The sequence below is a fragment of the Rhinoderma darwinii genome, chromosome 6 (assembly GCF_050947455.1).
Source record: "Rhinoderma darwinii isolate aRhiDar2 chromosome 6, aRhiDar2.hap1, whole genome shotgun sequence".
In the NCBI taxonomy this organism is placed as follows: Eukaryota; Metazoa; Chordata; class Amphibia; order Anura; family Rhinodermatidae; genus Rhinoderma; species Rhinoderma darwinii.
Window position 1 is genome coordinate 16,653,581 of NC_134692.1, and position 26,486 is coordinate 16,680,066.

The following is a 26,486-nucleotide window of genomic DNA, read 5'->3' on the forward strand; positions in this document are numbered from 1 at the left end:
TCTGAATACCATGCCCTCGATGAGGCTGATCCCTTAAGGGACAGGTCAAGTTCATATTTACACTATAGATCTATATGACCTAGCCAGATACTCCACTTAGACATACAATCCGTCAGAACGCCAGGTCCATTATTCTTCTAGAAGTGGCCGGTTGTCCTCTAAACTAAAACAAACCGTGTCATACCAAGATATATGTCTGCTGTAGAACTGGACACGTCTGTGTTATTACGTACCGGCAATTAACCCCTTATTTATTGACAATGGTTATAAACTTATTGATCTCGATCCTCTATGGCTGTAGCTTGATCATGATTTAAAACTATATGTTTTTTTAAGGCTGATTCTCCTTTTAGGTAATGATGCGAATCATCTTAATCTATGACCTACTAATCACAATCTATCTTGACTAGAAAGTCTTTCAGATGTAGAAGATGAATCTAAAAATCATATCCATCCTTAGTCCGTCGCTTAGCGACAGAGGCCTTGACTGGTGGGTGACATCACCCGACCTCCACACTCTTTTAGAGATCCAGTAGGGTCATTCAGTACAATAGAGAATTCTGTTCCTTGCTGTCAGGTAGTATTGTATGACTTTAGGATGTCTACTCTGTTGTTACATTTTTGCTATCCAAGTTCCCCTATGTTCTACTCTTTTTTTGGTTTTCCTGATCCAAAAAGTGCACGTGTCAATGTGTGTTGCTTTATTTTGCTGCGTTTTTTGTAGAGTTTTCATTTTTCGTTTTTAGGGTAAATCATCAGTTGCAAATAGGAAACTTTGAATTACGTGATTTACAAAGTGAAAAATGTCACACACAAAAAAAAAAACTGCATGTAAATATACAAGAACTGAAATACTTTTTGAAAAAATGCACCAAAAAAATGGCCTAATAAACTCAGGTACCATTTAAAAAGAAAAAAAAAAAACCTGCCAATTTTTAAATGTTTTTTTTTTTTTTTTTTTACAAAAATATGCTGCGAAAACAGTGTGTGTGAAGGAAACCTAAAGGTTCTTAAGAACCAACTGTGATATGTTGTGGCCCTCGTGATAGTCAGATACTGTACACATCTTGTAGTGAATTAGATTTCCCTACATTTTTTTTTTTTCCAAGAATGAGCCAAAAATTGTTACAAATTATAGTGTTTTAGAAGCTCACGTATCAAAACTGAAAGTCTTATGCCTTATGCACATGATAGTGTGCGCCGGCGAGTCCCATCAGTAATCCGTGTAAAGATAGGACATGTCTTATCTTTTCACGGATCGGAGAATCGGGTCGATTTTCAAGGACCCGATTCACTTACTAAAGTGAATGGGTCCGTGAAGACTATTGGGTGCCACTCAGATACAGTTCAATACTGTTCAAGTAGCACATCGGTGATGTGCAACTGGCATTAGAAGTTTTTTTATCAAATTTGGGATACTTTATCGTGCTAGATCTAGTCTTATCCGGATCTCACTTTTTTCGGCTAAGTTGCATAGGCATAGGTTCTGTAAGTTAAAATTTTGGTAATCTATTCCTATGTAGTGGTAACCGTAATAGAAAATAATAACAATTAAAAAAATACCAGTCACACCAGGAGATATAGGTTCATGCAATTTTTTTCACACCATAGTATGCCTATCTATAGGGTTTTTGTGGGATTTTTTAGTGATTGACGTCGATTGAGATGAAAACGGAATATAGGACCCGTGATCATGTTTTTAGCCTACTAATACAAGGCAATGTTTTTCACAGTTTCTTTAGATGTGGTATGAACCCGGCTTCCACATTCACCCTATTCATTTTGAACAAAAACATTTAATTGTCCTTCTATGAACGAGGCCTCTGTAGTAGAAATTCTACGACCAATTTCCAAACAAATATTTCATTCTTAATAGCTCCTCTCCTTAGACTGGTTTTCATGTCCCTACCCACAATTCCGAGAGTCAGGATTAAATCCTTCATCCTCTGCTTCTGTGAGATAATACCGGCTGCTATAAAATATATAAGAGTATATAAATGCTTTCTTTTTTTTTTCCTGTATACATTGCTAAATCATCCAGGGATTAACACTCCCCCCTTCCCCCTATCATATGTAATTTAAAAAGAAGAACACGTTAATATAGACGCCGCGATTTTGACTGAAATTCATGTTGTCATTAGATTCCTCAATATCTTATGATGTTCGTTTAATTAATTGCCATTGCTAATTCACTACTGAATTAGATTCTTTAATTCCGTTCATGTATAAACCAGTGCTACTATATTTTGGCTACAGCAATTCTTCATTATGTGATGTGATTCTTCCCTAGGCTACGCATGGAGAATTAACTTATCCCTGAAGATAGACTGCAGCTTTTTCCGTAATAAACCGATAGCATTTAGAATGTAAATCACGTTTTTCCCATCCAAGCTCGGGGAGGTTTTTTTGACACACGATCTGAAGCACCTACCTTCACATTGTCTGTTCTTTACGTTTCTTTGGAAGCCGGTCTTACAGTGACAAAAAGCAGGTGTGCCTGTTTGATTACAGTAGGCATCGTCTCCGCAAGGATTTACCTCTGATTCGCAGGAGTATAAGCTTGGCTCTGAAGGAAATTAAAATTCAGCATGAGCGCTTTCTCACAAATAAACAACAAATCAACACAAATGTTATTTTTGAAAACCTTTAAAGAAATATTTTTGACAGTTTACAGTCGCAAAAAACGGTCTGTAAAACCAAAATATAAAAGGAAGATAGAAGATTAAAAAAACAACGACGTAGCATGCAGCCATTACTTGTAAAACACATATAACAGACGAAAACGTAAGCCCAAGACCAGCCCTCCTCAGACCATACCACCATCTCCTGCACTGCCCATAGTCAAAAGGTTATTCCTTTTTAGGACTTTTAGGTCATATCCACCAGACATGCCATAAATGTCTAATAGGTGTGGGTGGCTGCTCTGGGACCCCACCTATCTTCAGAATTAGGGTCACTTGAACCCCATCCCACCAGTTGAGGCAGCCACCACATCAGGCGGAGAATCACTGGAGAGGTGCCCATTTAATTGTTTCCGCAAAACACCAAGCTACCTTTTCATTGATACTCCGCCTGGATACGGTGACCACCCATTTGCTACAGTTACAACTCCCAGACCCCCAGCAGTTCTACAGAACCGAACTTAGATCAACATGCAACTCTATGGTGATTGTAATGTGCACATTCAGTGGATGCACCAGTATATTCACTGGTGCATGCGCTGAACAGATCCATGGACCTCTATAGACCCGAAGAAAGAGTGTCCTTGTGGTATCTGCTGGGCAGGTACAGGATAAGTCGGTATAGTTTTTTTTATTATTATTATTCCAAATAGGAAAGATCAGCCTGCGGCACTATCCTACACAGTCGGCCATCACAAAGAAAAATAATATACTATGAACGATACATTCTTCTTTTTCACATGGGAGCTTATGGATGACGTACAGTATACCACTGTATGGAATACATTGAGGGCCTTACACTACGTTTGAGATTTCCCCGGATATGCGCCAAACATAGCCCCATAACATGAGGTTAAGTTCAGTTCACTTGAACTGCTGGAGGTACGTGTGGTAATTATATTAATATTACTTCCAGGTAAAAGCCACCAGATCAAACTCCAGATAAAATTGAGTTTTTAGTTTTTGCCTAGATACTGGCTTTAAGTTTTGCATCGATTTATCCCAGATGTTGGTATATGTACCAGTTTTTACAAACCATTTTCCTAGGAAATTGCAAGATACACACCAACAAAGCCAAGCATTACAAAATATCATTAAATTAAAAACTGCCTTTGTCACCACTAGAGGGAGCTAAAGAAATTACTGCATACTGTTTATACATGGAAACCAATAATAATAGGCAGGAAGCTCCTCAACTCCCTCTAGTGGTGGCTGTGGGCAGCCAAAATTTTATTATTTAATTCCATGTCTAAGGAAGGGATTTGGAGCTCTGTATTAGAAAAATTAAGCTTTCATCGATATAAAGATATATTCTAAAATATGAATCGGCAAAAAATATTGAACCTGAAAACGGCATGTTGTTACAAGGTGGACATTTACTTTAAGGGGTGACTCTACCTACAATTACATGACCTTTTTAAGAACCATGTTTTCCAATATTCTGTCTAGTAAAATTTAATATACAAAGGTGTCAGCATGTGAATTCCACTTGGATACAAGGAACGCTTGACATAAAAATAGAGTTTATCTTTACAGACGGAGCCTTTTATAGACGTTTATGATTCTTATTGCTGCCTGTGAGACATGCACTTTCCTAATCGTCTATTTCCAGATATCCTTTTAAAAACAAAAAACAGCATCTTTGACGGTTTTGCAAATCTTAAGAATTTATTAAAGAGAACCTTTCACCTGCCCATACACCTGTGCAGCTGAGTGCAGCATGTAATGGGCAGGGCTACAAAAACCCTGGGGCACTTTACATTTTTTTTTTTCTACCTTCCTCCATTAATTAGATATCGATGCCGTTATATTTGGCGCCCGATATTTAAATAACCCCCTGAACTGTCAATTGGGCGTGTAACATGGCTGTGACACTGTCCAATCAGAGACAAACTGATTGGACAGTTCAGGGGGTTATTTAAATATAGGGCGCCAAATATAACTGCACCGATATCTAAATAACGGAGGAGGGTAGAAAAAAAAAAAGTAAAGTGCCCCAGGGTTTGTGCAGCCCTCCCCTTTACATGCTGCACTCAGCTGCACAGGTGTATGGGCAGGTGAAAGGTTCTCTTTAAGTATATCAGACAGGACTTTATGTAAGAAAACTCAGCACTGGGCATTCTCCTGCGATGTGAAAAAATATAAAGTGCTTACTCATTGCTATAATTTATAAAAACTCCGTCTGGACCATCGCTACAATATTTCCTGTTTTAAATGAAAAACCTTTTAGTAAGAGGCAAAATGTCAGTGCCGACCGTATATCAGATTGCGGACCAGGCTGTATAGATGTCACTGCAGCACAGACATACCATGTTAAATTAGTTAACATGATATATCCTCAAGACGGTGGATTTCTATCTGAACCATATATTGCAGTATATGTCCCTTGTAGCTACAGAGAAATACACAAATATGACATACAGAGCAATAATGGAGACAGAGATCTGTAACGATAGCGTATTGCTAGATAAAATTGGACAAGAACAACTATTCTTAAGGGGACATAAAATTGGGACTGTAATGCAATTCAGGAAAGGAACAATTTCGAACCAGGGAACGTCTTCTGCCTCTGTTAGGACATCACCGTTTACTTCAGGGTGGGGGAAGGGAACAGACCCATGTGGGGTTTCCTATATTCGTTTTGCAATCACAGATCATCGATCATTTCCAGTTGCTAGCCATCCAACCAATGTGTTGATCATATCATAGAATTAATCAGAGCAGAACTACCCAAATATTCATGCCATTACTTTATGATTCAAAGTTCTCAAATAAGACCAAGTCCCAATTCCCATGAATTCAAGGAAAAGTGTAGCAGATCTGAGATCCAAATAAAAAATGGTTTTATTTACCCAGCATGCAACATGCCATCATTGGTTGGAAAAGGTAACATTTTGAGTACAGACGTTCTCATTGAAAAGCCGGATTTAAGTTTTGACGCTAATCAAAGAGATTCCCATTTTGAACAATCAACGGAGAAGAGATTTTTCTAATGTTGAGTAAATTAAACCATTTTCTATTTGGATTCTAGATACTGAGTCCGGTTCTGATACAATAATGAGCCCCATGAGTTCCAGCCAGTAGACAACCGCACTTGGAGGTGACTAGATTAACTGGCTTCCTATTAAATTGGCCCTAGAATGTTTGATGGTGACAATATCTGCACAGCGCTACAGAATATGTTGGTGCTATACAGACAATGAAAAAAGAAAATACATGAATGCCCCAGTATGAGCTGAAGAACAGTTCATGCATCTTAAAAACATATCAGGAAGCAACAGAAACTTAACATTTAAGCAGAAAGTCAGCTGGAAATATAATCTGGATGTGGATCTTGTCCAATTTTGGGATGATCTTTAAATCTATCATCTTGTTTGCAGGGCTCTTATCTGGACTATACACCTGGTGGACGGCACTTGTCTGATATAGAAATATCAAAGTATCCGTCTGCTCAGATGGTGGTGTCAGTATCTCTATATTTATCTACATTTAGATTGTTCTGCACACCAATTTATCCATATTTCTAAATGCATTGATGCAGATATTGCTCAGGGTCATTCTATACAAATGAGAATTTAAAAAAAAAAAAAAAAAAACAAGAGTTATTTTATTGACGGCTTTTATGCTGGCATCTGCTATGTCTAAAAAAATTAATATATTTACAAAGGCAGGAAATTTGTTGTTTCCATCAATTTCATGGCATTTAAGAAATTCCATTAATTCTCATTGATGTGGATTGTCCCATGTTGCCCCGGTGACTTCTGATGATATAGCCTGCTATTGCACGGTCATCTAGCATATGGCTGTTTCAGGCTTCTTTGTCCTCATCAGTGTAAGATATGGAAACCATTACTTCTATTTTAGAACAAGGAGATCAAGGGTAAGGCCACACGGAGCGACACTGACCCTGCCGTGATGCGCCATGTTCGGCGTGGCTGTCAAATAGCCTGTTAATGTGGGTAAAACTGCCCTAGACCTGCAAAATTGTTTGGCCATAAAGGGTGTATAATTAATGGCCGTACGATTTTGCAGGTAAAGGGCCGATTAAACCCGCAACGCACGGTTATTAACAGGTTATTTGACAGCTGCGCCAAACATGCTGCCAGAGCAGTTGTTGGCCGCATCATGGCCGGGTCAGTGCTGCTCTGTGTGGCAAAGGGCTGCGCACATGTGTCAGTTGAACATGATCAAGACAGAATCTATTCAAGAATGTGTCCATTTATTGTATGTATACTGTCGGTAAGGCTCCTTTCACATGGCAGCATTGTGGTCAGTATTTGCATCAGTAATTGGAGGCCATTTGTACCTCTTCCGTGTTAAGGACCCACTCCTGTTTTTTACTTCCAAATACTGATACAATATACTGACCAAATACTGACCAAAATAATTCAGTGTAAAACAGGTCTAACATGAGTAATTTAGTAACATGCCAGTCTAGAGGTAAAATTTGGTAAGATTTGTAGATTAATATTAGGACTGGATTTTTATCACCTGACATTAATTCAAATTTTTAAGACCAAATACAAGAATATAACTACTATAATACTGCCCCTTATATACAAGAATATAACTAATATAATACTGCTCCTATATACAAGAATATAACTACTATAATACTGCCCCCTATGGACAAGAATATAACTAATATAATACTGCCCCCTATATACAATATAACTACTAGAATACTGCCCCATATATACAAGAATATAACTACTATGATACTGTTCCTATATACAAGAATATAACTACTATAATACTGCTCCTATATACAAGAATATAACTACTATAATACTGCTCCTATATACAAGAATATAACAACTATAATACTGCTCCCTATATACAAGAATATAACTACTATAATACTGCCCCCTATGGACAAGAATATAACTAATATAATACTGCCCCCTATATACAAGAATATAACTACTATAATACTGTCCCCTATATACAATATAACTACTAGAATACTGCCCCATATATACAAGAATATAACAACTATAATACTGCTCCTATATACAAGAATATAACTACTATAATACTGCCCCCTATATACAAGAATATAACTAATATAATACTGCTCCTATATACAAGAATATAACTACTATAATACTGCCCCTATCTACAAGAATATAACTACTATAATACTGCCCCTATATACAAGACTATAACTACTATAATACTGCCCCTATATACAAGAATATAACTACTATAATACTGTCCCCTATATACAAGAATATAACTACTATAATACCGCCCCTATATACAAGAATATAACTACTATAATACTGCCCCCTATATACAAGAATATAACTACTGTAATACTGCCCCCTATGTACAAGAATATAACTACTATAATACTGCCTCCTATGTACAAGAATATAACTAATATAATACTGCTCCTATATACAAGAATATAACTACTATAATACTGCCCCTATCTACAAGAATATAACTACTATAATACTGCCCCTATATACAAGACTATAACTACTATAATACTGCCCCCTATGTACAAGAATATAACTACTATAATACTGCCCCTATATACAAGAATATAACTAATATAATACTGCTCCTATATACAAGAATATAACTACTATAATACTGCCCCTATCTACAAGAATATAACTACTATAATACTGCCCCTATATACAAGAATATAACTACTATAATACTGCCCCCTATATACAAGAATATAACTACTATAATACTGCCTCCTATATACAATAATATAACTACCATAATACTGCTTCTAAATACAAGAATATAACTACTAGAATACTGCCCCCTATATACAAGAATATAACTACTATAATACTGCCCCCTATATACAAGAATATAACTACTATAATACTGTCCCCTATATACAATATAACTACTAGAATACTGCCCCATATATACAAGAATATAACGACTATAATACTGCTCCTATATACAAGAATATAACTACTATAATACTGCTCCCTATATACAAGAATATAACTACTATAATACTGCCCCCTATGTACAAGAATAGAACTACTATAATACTGCTCCTATATACAAGAATAGAACTACTATAATACTGCCTCCTATGTACAAGAATATAACTACTATAATACTGCCTCCTATATACAAGAATATAACTACTATTATACTGCCCCTATATACAAAAATATAACTACTATAATACTGCCCCTATATACAAGAATATAACTACTATAATTTTGCCCCTATATACAAGAATATAACTACTATAATACTGCTCCCTATATACAACACTATAACTACTATAATACTGCCTCCTATGTACAAGAATATAACTACTATAGTACTGCCCCCTATATACAATAATATAACTACTATAATACTGCCCCTATGTACAAGAATATAACTATTATAATACTGAACCTATGTACAAGAATATAACTACTATAGTACTGCCCCCTATATACAATAATATAACTACTATAATACTGCCCCCTATGTACAAGAATATAACTATTATAATACTGAACCTATGTACAAGAATATAACTCTTTTGAAACCACTTGCAGCTATGGCTGAAAAATCTGTGAACTTAGCCTTAGACTCAGAACACTGCGGATTTGCCTCAAATTCTCATTGAACGGTAGATATTTGTCCCAATTACATTGTACAAGAATATAACCACAAAAATACTGCCCTCTATTTAAAAGGAAATTAAATTCTAAGGCTGGATTCACACGAGGTCATTACGTCTGTAATTGACGGACGTATTTCGGCCGCAAGTCCCGGACCGAACACAGTGCAGGGAGTCGGGCTCCTAGCATCATACTTATGTACGATGCTAGGAGTCCCTGCCTCGCTGCAGGACAACTGTCCAATACTGAAAACAGGATTACAGTACGGGACAGTTGTCCGGCAGCGAGGCAGGGACTCATAGCATTGTACATAACTATGATGCTAGGAGCCCGGCTCCCTGCACTGTGTTCGGTCCGGGACTTGCGGCCGAAATACGTCCATCAATTACGGACGTAATGACCTCTTGTGAATCCAGCCTATCAGGTGATATTGTATTTGGAATTCGCATTGAATTGAAAGCTTTAGCCTAATGTTTATTTGTAGACTAATCAGCGCATGTTTTCTCTTCCGTCTGTTTCAACTCATCATATAAAGCTGCCGTATAAAATCTAATGAGTTTACCTCCCATTACCCTTTTTAAAGTTCACCTCTTCAGCTGCGCATTAAATGCCTTAATCCAAACTCAAGTAACATGTACATTCCTATGATGTTTCACATCCAAATATCCTCTGAACTTCTCTTTCTAAAGGGCAGAATTGTACAAAAGTGTATCAAACATTAAAATCTCAGGTAAATCTCTTGTTGATGTTATAGATTTTGCTGCGGGATTGAAGTAAATCCTCCCCATTGTCTGGAAACATCACATTCATTTTACTGTCTAAAAACTCTACTGACAGGTTTGTTGTCTTCCTATGGTATTGCTGTGTTAGTGCATCCGCCTCAGGAGGCAAAATTAGAATGTAAGCTCCACTGGAGCAGGATCCTATTCCCAATACAAAGCTGCGTGCCAGTAATTTATAGATAAAACATGAAGACAAATGACTGCAAAGTGTATCTAAGGATAGATGACTACAGGACGTAAGCAATGAATCTGAACTGTGTCACAGCTGCAGGTAAGGACTAGACAGAAAGGGCTATAAAAAGTATTCACACCCTTAGGCTTAATTCACGGCTGTATTATGGTGCCCATAGTACGAGAGCCCGTACTGTATCTCCGTCTGCCTCCAATTTTATACGCGACATCCTCCATCACATGCTGTATTAAGCTTGGTCTTCTCGATGGCACTGAACAGGGGCACACAGAGTGCCTACAGGTTCGTAACGGTGCCAGGTAGGGGCTTTGTGTGCCAATGCAATGTAGATGGACCCTTAGGCCGGATTCACACGGGTCGGATATGCTGCGTAAAACTATGCAGCGTATTCGACCAAAAAACTTGCAGGGCATTCGGTCCGAAAAACTGCACCACATTTCTAACGCAGTTTTTTGGGCGGAATTTTCACTGTGGAAAGCAGCGCTAGAAAAAATACAGAAAACGTTCAGAGGGCCGTAGTAATGGCGATGCGTCCCTCCATTGCCGTGTAGTTCGGCCTCCTGGGATGAAGCTGCCACCCATGTGCCCGCTGCAGCCAATCACATGGGTTGAAAAGTCATCCCTGAAGGCCGTGCTGGACAAAGGAGCAGAGAGGGTAAGTATGAGATTTATTTTTTCCGAGTTGCAATTGTTGCGGCGGAATCGCAGCTTTCCACCGCAAAAAAAACGCGACATCTGCTATTTGTTGCGCGTTTCACCTTCCAATTGAATTCAATGGGGAAAACCCGCAACAGAAAATCAGTTTTTTTGGTGGGTTTTTACCCAGCGTGTAGATGAGATTTGTTCAAATCTCATCCACTGTGTTTCTGCTGTATTATGCTGCAGATTTTCCACAAAGAAATTTGTAGTGGAAAATCTGCAGTATTTACACCAAGTGTGAACCTGGCCTTAGGCTGGATTCACACATCGCATATTTGTTGCAGAGTTGAGTTCAGATTTTGATTCAGATTTTTAAGCCAAAAGTGGATCCAGGATCGAAGAAAAGTTCTTCCTTTATATTTCCCATTTCTTTGGAACCACTTCCGGCTATGGCTGAAAAATCTGCACAAAAATACGCGCTTTGTGAATCCAACCTGTAGCTGAGGTCACAACTTGCGGAATTTTTACAGAATTGACGCAATGTCAGGTCCACAACTTGTGAACTTAGCCTTAGGCCCCATTTACACGAGCGTGATATACGTCCGTGCGACGCGCGTGCTTTTCACGCATGTCGTACGGACCGATGTAAGTCTATGGGGCAGTACAGACAGTCCGTGAGTTTTGCTCAGCGTGAGTCCGCTGAAAAAAACTCACGACATGTCCTATATTTGTGCGCTGTTCGCGCATCATGCACCCATTGAAGTCAATGGGTGTGTGAAAATCACGCAGGTCACGCGGAAGCACTTCCGTGCGAACAACGTGATTCACGCAACAGCTGTCAAACTCTGAATGTAAACAGAAAAGCACCATGTGCTGTTCTGTTTACAAACATGCAAATGGAGTGTCATAATGATGGCGGCTGCGCGAAAATCATGCACCCGCACATCATATGGTGATGACACACGGTGCTGTTAAGTGCCTTTTGCGCACGCAAAACGCCGCGTTTTTTTGCGTGCACAAAACGCACACACTCGTGTAAACCAGGCCTTAGGCTGAGAATGCTGCGGATTTGCCGCAAATTCTCATTGAACGGTAGATAGTTGTCCCAATTGCATTGAGAAAAGACCCCCATTGTGGGAAGCCCATCTGACCTGTGGCTTCTGACAGGTGTGACACAATTCTATTGTTGGTAAGGTGCTGAAAATCAATATGCGGCCAAAACTTATTATAATTGTATAATATATGCTGACCCAATAATTATAAAAAACAAATCAAAGTGGTAGAATGTGCCACATTTATTAATATAATTTAGGACAGAATTAATAAATCTCCCCCAGCGCCTCAATTGACTAAAAAATTGTAAAGGTTGCCCTGTGTTCCTGCGTTGCTCGTCCTGACTATTACAAGTGACCATGTTTATCAAAATAGCACAGATGCCATTCGTATCCTGCATTTTCTATGTAATTGAATTCTTTATTTCGAGTATATAAGCAAAAGTATATTGTCTGAACGTGAATTGAAAAGAAATATATTTCAATTTAATTGAGATTGGCTGGGCATGGAATTAACTCCCTCTTAGCTTTCAGACATTAATTGCATTATTCCACGTCTCACTAACTTCAAGCCTCCTTAGCATGCATTTTGAGTAGATGGTTTATATTGTTAAAAAAAAAAAAGTATAATTGCATTTAAAAAATAAATACATTTAGAAGTTAGGAACTGGGAGGTTTTTTTTTTTTTTACAGGGGATTGTCCTTAGTTAATTAGCATTGAAGATCCATTTTTTCTCATTTAGGAAATAGAATGTGATTATTATCAGCACTGAAAGAGTTATCTAAGCCTCTAAGTTCGTCAACTTAGATGAGATCGATATTATGGTCATCCTGTGTGTTAGGCCTGATTTACACGAGCGTGTGCGTTTTGCGCGTGCAAAAAACGTTGCGTTTTGCGTGCGCAAAAGGCAATTGACAGCTCCGTGTGTCATCCGTGTATGATGCGCGGCTGCGTGATTTTCACGCAGCCGCCATCATAGAGATGAGGCTAGTCGACGCCCGTCACTGTCCAAGGTGCTGAAAGAGCTAACTGATCGGCAGTAACTATTTCAGCACCCTCGACAGTGAATGCCGATCACAATATACACCAACCTGTGAATCAAAAAAGACGTTCACACTTACCATGAACTGCCTGCTTCCTCCAGTCCGGTCTCCCGGCCGTTGCCTTGGTGACGCGTCCCTCTCTTGTCATCCGGCCCCACCTCCCAGGATGACGCGGCAGTCCATGAGACCGCTGCAGCCTGTGATTGGCTGCAGCCTGTGCTTGGCCTGTGATTGGCTGCAGCTGTCACTGTGACTTAATTGTCATCCCGGGAGGTCGGACTGGAGGAAGATGCCGGGACTTATCGGTAAGTCCGAACTTCTGTTTTTTTTTACACGTATATGTATATTGTGATCGAAAGTCACTGTCCATGGTGCTGAAACAGTTTAAGTCTTTCAGCACCGTGGGCAGTGACTGTCTCCTGACGTCGCGTACCCGAACATTTTTTGCCGGGTTCGGTCAAAACGAGTTCGGCCGAACCCGGTGAAGTTCGGTGCGCTCATCTCTAATTTGACACTCCGTTTGGATGTTTGTAAACAGAAAAGCACGTGGTGCTTTTCTGTTTACATTCATCCTTTTGACAGCTCTTGCGCGAATCACGCAGTTCGCACGGAAGTGCTTCCGTGCGGCATGCGTGGTTTTCACGCACCCATTTACTTCAATGGGTGCGTGATGCGTGAAAAACGCACGATTATAGAACATGTCGTGAGTTTTACGTAACGCACTCACGCTGCGCAAAATTCACGCATCGTCTAAACTGCCCCATAGAGTAATATAGGTGCGTACGACACGCGTGAAAAGCACGCGCGTCACACGCGCGTATATTACGCTCGTGTAAATAAGGCCTTAGACACACACATGATCTGCTCTCAACCGAGCCGTCAGTTCAGCTGAACTGACAGAATCGGCTCATAGCAAATGATACAGTTTCTATGAGGATACATAGAAGCTGTATTAGAAAAACTAAGCAAACTTTTTAATTAAAGCTTTGAAATGTTTTAAATCACCAAAAACAGCCTTTAAAACGTATTCTTCTGAGTTTATATACATAATAAATCTCTATAAAAAGGTGAGTTATAGTGCACATACATTACTTATCATCTTCTAATCCAGAGCTGCACTCACTATTCTGTGGTGGAGTCACTGTGTACATACATTACATTACTTATCCTCTACTCATCCTGAGTTATATCCTGTATTATACTCCAGAGCTGCACTCACTATTCTGTGGTGGAGTCACTGTGTACATACATTACATTACTTATCCTGTACTGATCCTGAGTTACATCCTGTACTATACTCCAGAGCTGCACTCAATATTCTGCTGGTGGAGTCACTGTGCACATACAGTACATTACATTACTTATCCTGTACTGATCCTGAGTTACATCCTGTATTATACTCCAGTGCTGCACTCACTATTCTGCTGGTGGAGTCACTGTGTACATACATTACTTATCCTGTACTGATCTTGAGTTACATCCTGTATTATACTCCAGAGCTGCACTCACTATTCTGCAGGTGGAGTCACTGTGTACATACATTACATTACTTATCCTGTACTGATCCTGAGTTATATCCTGTATTAGGGTATGTTCACACGAGGGCGTCCGTTACGGCTGAAATTACGGGGATGTTTCAGCCTGAAAACATCCCCGTAAATTCAGCCGTACCGGCATGTGCAGGCGCTTGAACGCCGCGTCCATTTCGGCCGTAATTAGCGCTGCTATTCATTGGAGTCAATGAATAACGGCTCCAATTACGGCCAAAGAAGTGACAGGTCACTTCTTTGACGCGGGCGTCTATTTACGCGCCGTCATTTGACAGCGGCGCGTAAATATACGCCTCGTGTGAACAGACAAACGTCTGCCCATTGCTTTCAATGGGCAGATGTTTGTCAGCGCTATTGAGGCGCTATTTTCAGACATAATTCGGGGTTAAAACGCCCGAATTACGTCCGTAAATAGGCCGTGTGAACATACCCTTATACTCCAGAGCTGCACTCACTATTCTGCTGGTGGAGTCACTGTGTATATACATTACATTACTTATCCTGTACTGATCCTGAGTTACATCCTGTATTATACTCCAGAGCTGCACTCACTATTCTGCAGGTGGAGTCACTGTGTACATACATTACATTACTTATCCTCTACTGATCCTGAGTTACATCCTGTATTATACTCCAGAACTACACTCATGATTCTGCTGGTGGAATCACTGTGTACAAACATTCCATTACTTATCCTGTCCTGATCGTGAGTTACATCCTGTATTATACTCCAGAGCTGTACTCACTATTCTGCTGGTGGAGTCACTGTGTACATACATTCCATTACTTATCCTGTACTGATCCTGAGTTACGGCCTGTATTATACTCCAGAGCTGTACTCACTATTCAGCTGGTGGAGTCACTGAGTGGGACAGCGATTTTATAATCAGATATTATTTAGTGCCCAGTATAAAGAATACTTTTTACAGAATGCAAATCACTAGAGAAAGTTCTATGCAGACGCTGAGTCAGCAAAGAAATGCTGGGAGAATTCAGCTCTGAAACCTGAGGAGTTGTGAATGCAGCTCTGAACCATTGTGCAGGCCGTTACTTAGGTTCAATACAAGATATGTAATGTAATATATTTACAAAGTGACCTGAATTTTTTTTAAATTCTATATGCAGGTCTGATATCAGTATCTGGCAATCCTGGGTAGATTTCAGGTTCTGCTAGGATTAGGGAGCACACGGCTCGCTGGGTAAATATGATCTATGTCTGTCAAGCCAATAGTATGATAGACAGGGGGCCCACAATGACTCTGTCGTACGAGGTCCTACATAAACCTGGAGCCAGCCGTTTCTATATGTCAACGTTAAAAGATTAAGGGCGGATTTACACGAACTTGAGCGTTTTGCGTGCGCAAAAAATGCTGCGTTTTGCACGCGTGGCAGCAGCGTGACAGCTCCGTGTGCCCTGTTCATATGGATGCACGGCTGCGTGCGTGACTTCAATGGGTGCGTGATACGCAAAATACGCCGAAATATAGAACATGTCGCGACTTTTACGCAGCGGACTCATGCTGCGCAAAACTCATGGACAGTCTGCACTGCCCCATATACTTGCATAGGTCCGTGCGACCCGCGTGAAAACCACGCGGGCTGCACGGACGCAAATCACTTTTGTGTAAATCCGCCCTAATGGTGACGATAAACTTCAGTCTTTTCTGTCAAGACATTAGTCATAAAAAACATGGTTAACTAAAAAGAGTAAGATGAATACTTAGTTCTAGATTTTGAAAAACATGACTTCTTTCTTCCAAAAACAGTGCCATACCAGTCTATGGCTTGTGTCCGGTATTGCAGCTCCGCTCCATTGAAGTGAATAGGGCTAAACTGAAATATCATACACAACCTGTGAACAGATGTAGCACTGTTTTGGAAGAAAGCAGCCATATTTTTCGTATCCTGGACAACCCCTTTAATATACCATTATAATAGAATATTGTTCTTTCCCACTTGTATAATATTTGTCTTGAGCCCACATAGTCTTTTATAAAGTCCTGTCCAAGTGGCCACCCAGCTGATCAATCCAAGCTAACTATGGCGGCCTTAGGCCTCGTTCACATCTCCGTTAGTCTTTCTGTTGTTCTGCTCCTTTAGAGTATCAGTACAACAATAATAGTGGAAGTGCCGGTGCCGTTGTACAACGAACATAATCGGTGCCCGTTGGAACCCATTGACTTTAATGGGTTCCATCGGGGTGTCCGTGGTTTTACCGGAAACAGCTGCGCTTTTGATTTTTGGTATTTATAGCCGAATCTATGACGTGAGCCCCTATTAGATCCTCCAAAGCAGATGTGAACTGAACCTTAGAGTTCAGTCCAACGTAGCAGCAGTTGCATGCGACTGAAACCCCACTCACTTGCAGTGGCCAATGGCCGTACGATTTTGCCGGTACTACCAGGCAAAATAGTTTGGCCATTGCAAGTCAGCATGGTGTTGACCGCAAGTATAAATAATAAAAGTGTATAAAAGTTTTCTAATGAAAATTATGCACCTGTTTTGCAGCCTCGCTCATCACTGCCATCTCCGCAGTCATCAAACTGGTCACACTGCAGATCAGACGCGATGCACTTTTTATTATTGCAGGTAAGTTCATCCTTCTTGCACGGCTTCACTTTCTGCCTTGTTCCTACCAACATTTTACATAAACAAAATAAATCACAATTAGCATTTACACCCTCATTATAATGCAGCCGGCATGTAGAGCCACTGACCAAGAAGCAGAAAGGTTCCTCACGCGTTTCAAATATAATTGTTTCAGCAACTAATTTATAGCACGCATAAACTTTCAATTAAGACTTCAATTAAGGTCAATTATGTTTTGTAACTGAAGGTTCCTCTCAAATTACATTAATTTAGTCCCTGAGCCACATAGGGTAAATTCCACGTACCACAGTGAGCCTCATCGGAGTTATCTCCGCACTCATCCAGTTCATTACAAATCTGCTCCGTCCTCAGGCACACGCGGTTATTATGACACCGGAAAGGCCTTGTCGGTGGGCATGGAAATTTAACTTAGAAACAAAAATGTCAATGTTACAAAACTTTCAACTTGCAAAAATGGGACAACATAACAACACGCAATTATTTATTTTAACCAATGACACTAGTGAGAACCTGGACAATGGGACATGAGGGCATAGGGTCCATACGGTTTAATGACTAGCTCAATGTTGAGCAATATATTAAAATCATGGGCTATATATGTCATTGCAGTTTAACCACACTTACTTGAATGGAGCTAAGCTGCAATACCAGACACAGCCACTAGACAAGAGTGGCGCTATTTCTAAGGGAAAAAATATTTTTTTTGCTAATCACCTACAACTCCTTTAGTGAAAAATTGACACTGCATTTCTCAAATATATATTATTAATAATGGAAATGCTGGTGATCAAACATACCTCATCTTACATAAAGGACTGTAGACTGTGTTAAATGGTGGTCTATACCTTGCTGATGGAAACTCAACTGTGTGGAATTATAAGTCCCATGAATGCCATGCTATACTCTTGGACTGCTTCTGCTGCTAACTTGTATGATTTAGGCAATTACCTAAAATATCCTGTATAATACCTTAAAGGTGGAGATGGCAGTTAAAAATGTAGGGACATTGATAGCCATTTTCTGCAGTTCTCAAGGTCAGGGCTAGACTGAGCTTTCAATTAATTGGGCAACTCAATGCAGGACATGGGGAACAGTGGTGGACTCAAGCCTGAAGCTCGTACCGGATAGGATGACTTCTGTTCAGTTGACTGATATTTAGCCAAAATTTACAACATCAATATTTCTCTTCAATATCAATGGGGTGGTGGTCACGTAGATGCCAATCTAGTCAGTTGACATAAATGCCTTCTGGCAGATTTGGCCATACATGTGTGTATGGTGGATTGGTATTACAGATCATTACCATGTGGACAACGTCTCAATTCTATGACCAGATTTACCACCTATCCCGAATGACTCATGGTAGACCCTCAACAGATGAGAGTTGATGAACTCTTGGGTTCATGTACAATGTTATAAAGTCCTCCAATAACCCAAATGTCTATTTAATGTTAGTTAGACCGGGCACTTCAAGTAAGTTGGTAGTCATAGAATAATACATTATTTTATAAGTTGAGCCAGTAGACATGTTGGTTGTTTAGAAATATCAATATCGTACCACACATTTCAGGCACTTCATCAGAGTTATCTCCGCAGTCGTCTTCCCCATCACAAAGCCATAGACGCAGCTTACACAGGGTGTTATTGCACAGGATCTCATCAGCTCTGCATATATTATCCCCTTAAATAAAGAGAAATGACATTTATTATTTCCAGCATCAAATATCAAACAATGAGGAGACACGGCTGCAAACTCCAGCGAGCTAACTGCTAGAGAAGACATCTATAAATCATGTGTAGAAGGGATATCGTAGAAAACATCACAATTAGTTTCATGATACATTAAGGTTCTATGCTACAGGACAGGTTGGTCCTTCTTTCTTTGGATTCATAATGTGGTAGCAATGATCAACATACACATGTAGCAGTGCTGAGTATGTTAGTTGGCCAAACTGACCATGATAGCTGTAACTTTCCATAGGACTGCAGGTACACTAAAGGATTCATCCTGTTGCAAGTTATATGGGTTATTCCATGACTAACTCTTATTAGGGTCAGTTCACACAGCATTTATTAGCACTGATTTTGATGTGGGAACAGCTTAGGAATCATCGCAAAAAAAAGCCCCAAATTCCCACCCATTGATTTCATTGGGAGGCGGAGGTGTTTTTTTTTTTCCTGGGCGGCTTTTGACTGGCATGCTCTTTCTTGGAGCAATTTCTGCCTCTGACCTTTTCGTTAAAATTATTGGAAGGCAGAAAAAAAATATGGCGCTCGTTAATTTTGTTGCTGTGGTTTTTGCACTTGATTTATTTAATAAAAAAAAAAAACAACTAAAAAACACTGCAAAAAACGTGAAACAAAAGCACAAAAAAACACTGGTATTTCAAAATCTGATATTTTTTTCTGCTGGACATAAAATGCTGTGTGAACTGAACCTTAGAATGAAGCTACTGATCCCCACAGGTCTGCCCCCTCTAACCATGATTGCCAGAGAAATCTCGATATGGCCTTGATATGGCCTGTATGTCATACTACACGGTGCCCATTTAAATGAATGGGCAACCATGTAACTCATGGTCGTGTTGAGTCTGCACTGGTTCTCTGCTCTGGCTCATAGAAAGGGAACCCAAGAGGAGGATCACCATCTATGATGTCCATATCCTCTAATAGGAAATATGGAAAAGGTTTGTGAAAATAGGATGGCCCCTTGAAATGATAAACTCAGTTCTCCTTTATCTTTGTGATGACAGTTATTAAACAGTAACTGGATCTCAGACTCTCCAGACTAGGGTCGCTTCATAGAACAGAAGTTCTTAAAGGGGTAGTATGGAAAACGGGTGTTTTTTTTCCCCCAAAAAAAACAGCATGACTCTTGTTGCATCTCAGCCCGATTTACTTATGCCCCAAGTTACAGTAAAGCATAACAGATGTCATTAAGAAGATAAAAACTTTAACCCCAAGGGGCTTGGGCAGCTAGAAGTTTAAGGACTATCTGATGTCTGGATGTGTATGGCCAAATGTACACTTTGTAATTACGGACCCATTCAGTTCTATTGGCCGTGGACACCTTTCCGTATCTCTACAGATGGGTGTCCGTGCTGTAGAAATGTTCCGAAAATTATGGAACATGTCCGTTCTTTTGCATTTTACGGGCTGTGCTCCCATACTTTGTATGGGAGCACGGCCTGCAAATGTGGGCGGCCGCCGGCAGCCGGCCGTGCCTGCAATTGCAGGCCGTGATCACGGGCACGGCCGTGTGCATGGGGCCTAATACTGTAATAATTTCTTCAGCAAGCAGAGTTCTTGTCTCAGGCAATAAGTATCAGGTAATATTTTTATTGAATAAGCTATTATATATGAAAAAATATTTGAGAACATGAAGTTGTCGTTGTTCTCTGCAATACTTGTCTGTCCAAAACCAACCTGTTGCTTATTTTTTTTTAATGAACTAAAAGTGTAGTTTATTATCTGCATACTTGTTTCCAGTGAGTACCGTACTACAACCTCGCTCTCCTCCGCCGGCCTTACGTCAAGCTACAAAAATACCCAGAAGACCAAGCTTGAGAGCAGAATGCTTCTTAGACTGCTCTTCCCTCAACTTTCCATTTTAACCCTCCTTTTTAGTTATGTTTTCAGTTCACTGCTTGGGCTCTTGGCAACAGTAGAAATGAAAAAACGATGTGAACCCCGGCAGCAACGGGCAATCCCAAAATTACTGTCTTACTAAATATTATCTTTTAAATATTCGTCATTCCCATTTTCAAGATTTAAGGGATTTAACTTAGACATGTGAATGGTGGGGATCCAGTATTTGGGACCTCGAAAGCTGCAGAGAGCAAGGAAGCCTGCAACTCCATTGTTTTGGGGAAGGTGTCTCACATGCATGGTAACTCTCCATTGCAATTAACACTTTGTGGTGTGTATATATGGGTAAACCAACATCTAATTACATCTGAAACCTTCCTACCATATTGAATAGTAACTTGGGTAATTACAGTGGATATTTCCACAGATTAGATTGATATGGAATATGGGAAATAAATGATACCTTAACCCCTTGACCATGTATTTGCTGTCCTCCAGCCTACTTGGCAGTCAGATTACCAGAGTCGTGCCATAAGGTCCAGGGCTGGTGGTCACTAATATCATTCTACTTTCTGGAGTGGAGTTTTAATCTGTCTAGTAGACAAAGTGGAGTCATTCTACATATTACCATGTCAGTGTTACTTACGAATTTCTGGCGGCAGAACAAATGGATCAATGCTTATATATTCTCATTTTAGTACGTTTCTTGGCACTGAAAGAGAGTCCGAATCAGCGCCAAAAAATGGCCGAAATTTCCCCCTATTGATTTCAAAGGGAGGCAGAGGCGTTCTTTTTCATGTCCTTTCTTGCCACGGTTTCCACCTTTGACCTCCCATTGAAATTAATGTGAGGCAGAAAAAACTTGGGGCGTTCAGTTTTGAGCATTTTTCACAGTATTTTTTGCCCGCAGTCTTCACATTAGTATCAATGGCTGTAAGCAAAATCCACCACGAAAAAACTCTAAAAAAGAAAAGCGCAGGCAGTTCAAAATCTGACTTGAAATTCAAGAAAGAATACTAAGGCAGATATTTTCTGCCTGCAAAAAACTCTGTGTGAACAGGGCCTTCGTGTATGTGGTGTCTTGTGATGCCCCAGATTAACATATCAGCACCTAATACTTGTAATTTTAAAGGACACCTAAAAAATAGACTTAGCGAATTCTTCGAATGACAGGTTGTCTAAACAATACAAGACAGCTCTTCTGAGGAAAACCACATGACAATGAGCTAGTTTCCTTGGGTCGAGCTCCTGAAACCCATGGTAATTAGCTGATATCGCTGGTGGAAGTTGTGCCCTTTCATACAATCGTTATAATGAATGGGTGACCATGTAATATGCTCAGAGGCGAAACTTGAAGTTCCTGGAACAGGGCCCCCAACCTACCATGTGCCACTCAGAATACTGGCACCATGGTACGGGTGCAACTGCTACCTATGCACCCCCTATAGATACACCCCTGAATACACTTTCTTAGCAACTCTCTGCTCTGCCCAAAAGAAAAGTAACGCAAAACCTGTAACATGGTGTCCCACCTACCATGTGCCAATTATAATACTGGTGTCATGCTTATGTGGAAGGGAGGTCTTTAGGCTCCTCCCTCTGGAACGTTCATGTCACAAGACGGCATAGGAAAATGGGTTGTGACCTGAGACAACCCCTTTAATCAGTGAATGAAAACTTCAGATGACCTTGATCTGTAACTTTTCATGTATCCAGTAGACAATGACGATATAATATACATATTAATGCAAATTCCCTTACATTTGAACACCGGCCATCTCCGAATATCAGAGCAGTCATTACTGCCAAAACAACTATATTTTGGATGAAAACCTAAGACTAATAAATGTCACGCAAACACAGCTGTTCAGAAACATTGTGGAATTTATACAGCTGACCCGACGGCTATATTTACAATGAATGGCAGTGGTGTCGTTCCGTATAATGAGAAACTGTGGGATGATTTTTATTCTAGTGCAAATTACAGTGAATGGATTTAGAAATACTACTTATTCGTCGTATCCTCTGTGTTTTTGTTTATTGAAAGAAAATCTCTTGAGTTTTTGCTTTTTTTGCCATTTGGCTTTTAATGTTAGATCAATGTACTCTTTTTTGTTTTGTGGAACCATAGGCCGCGGTGCTCGGGGTCTTGGGTTTTTCTTTCACAGGGACTAGAGAGCCATTAAGTATATATTCAACACCGTCTATGGCAGTCAACAAGTGTTATTTATTGCAGCTGGCAAAGACATATAAAGGTGAATATTTTTTATTCTTTTCTTTTTTTTTTTTTATTCTGTTTTGTTTCCTTTGTTATAGTGTATAAAATGGAAATAGAAAACCGGCATTTTCCACATACACAGCCCGGTGTATGACATGAACACAAAAGGACAAAGTGTATAGAACAACGGGGATTCCTATTATGCAGAACAATACTACAGAGCGTAAACTCATTCATTTTTCATGCCAATGTTTGGGTTAAATGATTGAATAAGTTGTAATTTTTTTTTTTTACTTGATGGGGTAAAGTTTGTCACCTTTAATTATATTAATTATATTCATAACTCCTGTGATCTTTTTCTTTAATGATTTATTTAATATTGTTTCATTTTACCTGGGGTCTAGTAAAGCAAAAAAATTGCATAATTAGGGTTAGTATCCATTTTTGAACATCTATTCTTTAACTAATGGTTCTTATACACGCCAACGCCCTGTACAATGGCATCTGTGTGTTTCTGTATTACATCTATTCATTTTATGGAACTTTCTAATATACAGTGTCATGGACTCTGTTGTTTGTCAGTCTATAGAAGAGAGGGGGACTTCATAGCAATGATCAAAATGGGCACCCATTATGGTGCCTGGTATTGCCAACAAGGAGAGAAGGGCATGTTTGTTTTCCCCTCTTTCCATGACTTTTTGGTCAGCTCCCCATCGCTTAACAATGCAGTACCCCTGGAGAGGGGAGTCCAGCACAGGTTCTCTCTACCCAATACCAAAGGGGATCCAGAGCTGTGCACCCTTTCTCCAAGGACCCCATAACAGCGCTCAATTTTTCTCTTTCTCCTTTGTTAACATTTCCCTTTTCCGCTAGAAACCATAGTCCTAGCATCACACACTGTAAATATATTTTGTAATGCTCTGTATGAATTTCTCTATATAACAACGTATTTAACAATCGCACAATGACTTATCCTGATGAGCCTTATCGTGCAGCTCTCATCAAAAAGCCATAGAGACATAAATCCGCTAAATCATACCGAGGGAAAACAGTGTTTTACAATGAAAAAGTCCCGTCGTTTTAAGCAGATGAAGATAGGTCGCAATGGTCCATGCTACGTTCCCACAGCACCGCATTTATCATCCTGATAGTGCACATGGGTGTTACTAGTTTATTAGAGCAGACAGAGCAAATGAGATACACAGGAGCGAATTTCATTTCAGAAAGGGGAATAAGACTTTCTAACCTCTCTCACAGTTATCTTCATCGCTTCCATCTACACAGTCGTGGACCCCGTCACAGAGCCACCTGACTGGGATGCAATATGCCTTATTTCTGCATCGAAATTGGTTTTCTTTACAATCAGTCACACAATCAACCTGAAGAAGGAAAATAAAATTTAAGTTTTCACCGATCTATGTTAGCAGGCTAAAAATGACAATGTTAATGAAGAAAAACAGCCCCTCCTGCCCGTACTATGTAAATAGTTTGGCCACCCACTCCTATTCATTATCATAATCATTCATCTCCTGGTCCAGTGCCCCTGACTGTACCAAGACTTGCGTAACAATTTTTAGATTTTAGGTTCCCATAGACAGTAAATCAGAACAACCCCTCCTGCCCTTGTAAACCCTTTGGCCAGCCACTATTTTTATGTTCTCATAAAACCTCATTAACAATCAGCTCTTGGTCCAGGACACCTCATTTTACCAAGAATACCAAACTTTTTGGAAAACCAAATTTTGATATACAAACATTTTAAGGTTACAAAAATTGTCCGATGTGTCATGGGTACTCGGAAGAATTTAAGGACAATTTTTCAGTTTCTAAATCAAACTATCAAACAGACAATACATTTTTACTTTTCCTAGTGATACAGTATACATACTCTTGGTGTAGAATTTGGCTATTTGATTTAATTTCTGTTAGTTATGTAGCGCCAACATATTCGGCGGTGCTATACAGAAGTTGTCCTCACTCAATGTCCCATCTGTATGTTGTTTTTTTTTAAAGTGTGGGAACAAACTTAGAGGATACCCATGCAAATACAGGGAGAACATATAAACTCCATGCAGATATCCTTTGTTGGATGCTGCAAGTCAACAGTTCCATCCATTGAGATACCGTGATGGTGCCTATATCGCTAACCAATAGGCCTATACCTTTTATAATGGGTCAGTTAGGAGAATCTTAGGGTACAGTGATGTATGTGCCCAACCCTACTATGCCCTTCTTATCCTCTGCTTCCCACCCAATGGTATTGGATGTATTTAAACCACTAAGATAGGGATAACTTCGGAGTTGCACAATTTCTGACCAATTTGCCACTGGTTTATGAAAAAGAACCTACCACAGAAAATCTCAAACCTAATATATAATGTTGTCAATTGAATTCTAAGCACTAGACCTTTTGACCCAATGGCATAAAAGCTACAAATACAGGGGTACACTTCTAAAATAAAACTTCCTTACCTCATCGGAGCCATCAGCGCAATCATATTCACCATTACACCTGAGATACGCTGAGATGCACCCACCACTGTCACAGACGTACTCACTGGAGGAACAGGTTGGTGAGGCTGTTAAAAAAAAATAATGAATTAATTAACATGAACTGGAAGTTACACAAGCATATTACTATTTAGTAATGCTAGTAAAAGGGGAGGGACTTTGACAACCTCACACTTTGTTTGTGAAAAATAGTACAATTGAAACAGTCCTGGTGTGAGCAGGGTGAATCGAAAAACTGACAGCATAAAAAATGGTAACCACCCAAATTATAATGAAGGCTTACCCTTGGCATTCAATAAAAAAAATAGCTACAATATCTTATTCTGAGGTCATTACTACTTTGTTGACCCCTTTTGAGCAGTTGAATGTGGGAGGGACTGTAGTGTGATAAATAGCTGTCAGGTCCTGTTATGCCACAGTCATTTGCTGGGAGATCACTATATTCAACCTGCAGCACTATAAAACCTCATTTTCACAGACATAGAGTTAGGCTTTGTGCACATGATCATAGCCGGGTGCACGTTCCCTTATTACAGAACGAGGAGTGTCATCCGCAGGCCGTCTGCAATCACGGACCGTGCACACACAAGATGTGCATTGACTTAAAGGAAACCGGACCGCAAAAAGCTGTCCTATTTTTTTGCGGTCCGGCCTCCCGGAAAATGCACGGACCGTGGAAACCACAATCGTGTGCATTGGCCATAGGATAGAATGGAAAACCCCTTTAAAGGAATATTCCGACAAGACATTTAAGGCATAGCCCCATATTCCAATCACTGAGAAAATGGGGGTACCATGTAATGCTTTTGAGCCCAAAAGAACAAAGCCTGAAGGAAATGTGTGTGTAACTCTCCATTATCTATCTATGGATTTTAACGCAATCAGTTAACCCAACTCAAGTGTTCAATTACTTTAGTGACTGGCAAGGCTCCATCACCTTCAATGGAAGGGGGTTCAGACCCTTCTTTGTCAACTGCTGTGCTGATAGCTTTACGTCTAAGCCCCCCAAAAAAATGCAA

At 39.8% G+C, this 26,486-nt stretch overlaps 1 protein-coding gene across 5 annotated transcripts in view; it reads right to left on the reverse strand.

Annotated features, from left to right (window-relative positions):
• LRP1B (LDL receptor related protein 1B) overlaps nt 1-26,486 on the reverse strand; it is a 1,078,540-nt gene that overhangs the window by 56,750 nt on the left and 995,304 nt on the right. For all 5 annotated transcript variants that reach the window (XM_075829239.1, XM_075829241.1, XM_075829238.1 and 2 more), the window contains exons 70-75: nt 25,429-25,535; nt 24,203-24,335; nt 18,709-18,831; nt 17,435-17,557; nt 17,038-17,172; nt 2,432-2,566 (exon numbers count right to left, since the gene is read on the reverse strand). In XM_075829239.1, the coding sequence (XP_075685354.1) occupies nt 2,432-2,566; nt 17,038-17,172; nt 17,435-17,557; nt 18,709-18,831; nt 24,203-24,335; nt 25,429-25,535 (756 nt within the window). The remainder of the gene's footprint in view (nt 1-2,431; nt 2,567-17,037; nt 17,173-17,434; nt 17,558-18,708; nt 18,832-24,202; nt 24,336-25,428; nt 25,536-26,486) is intronic.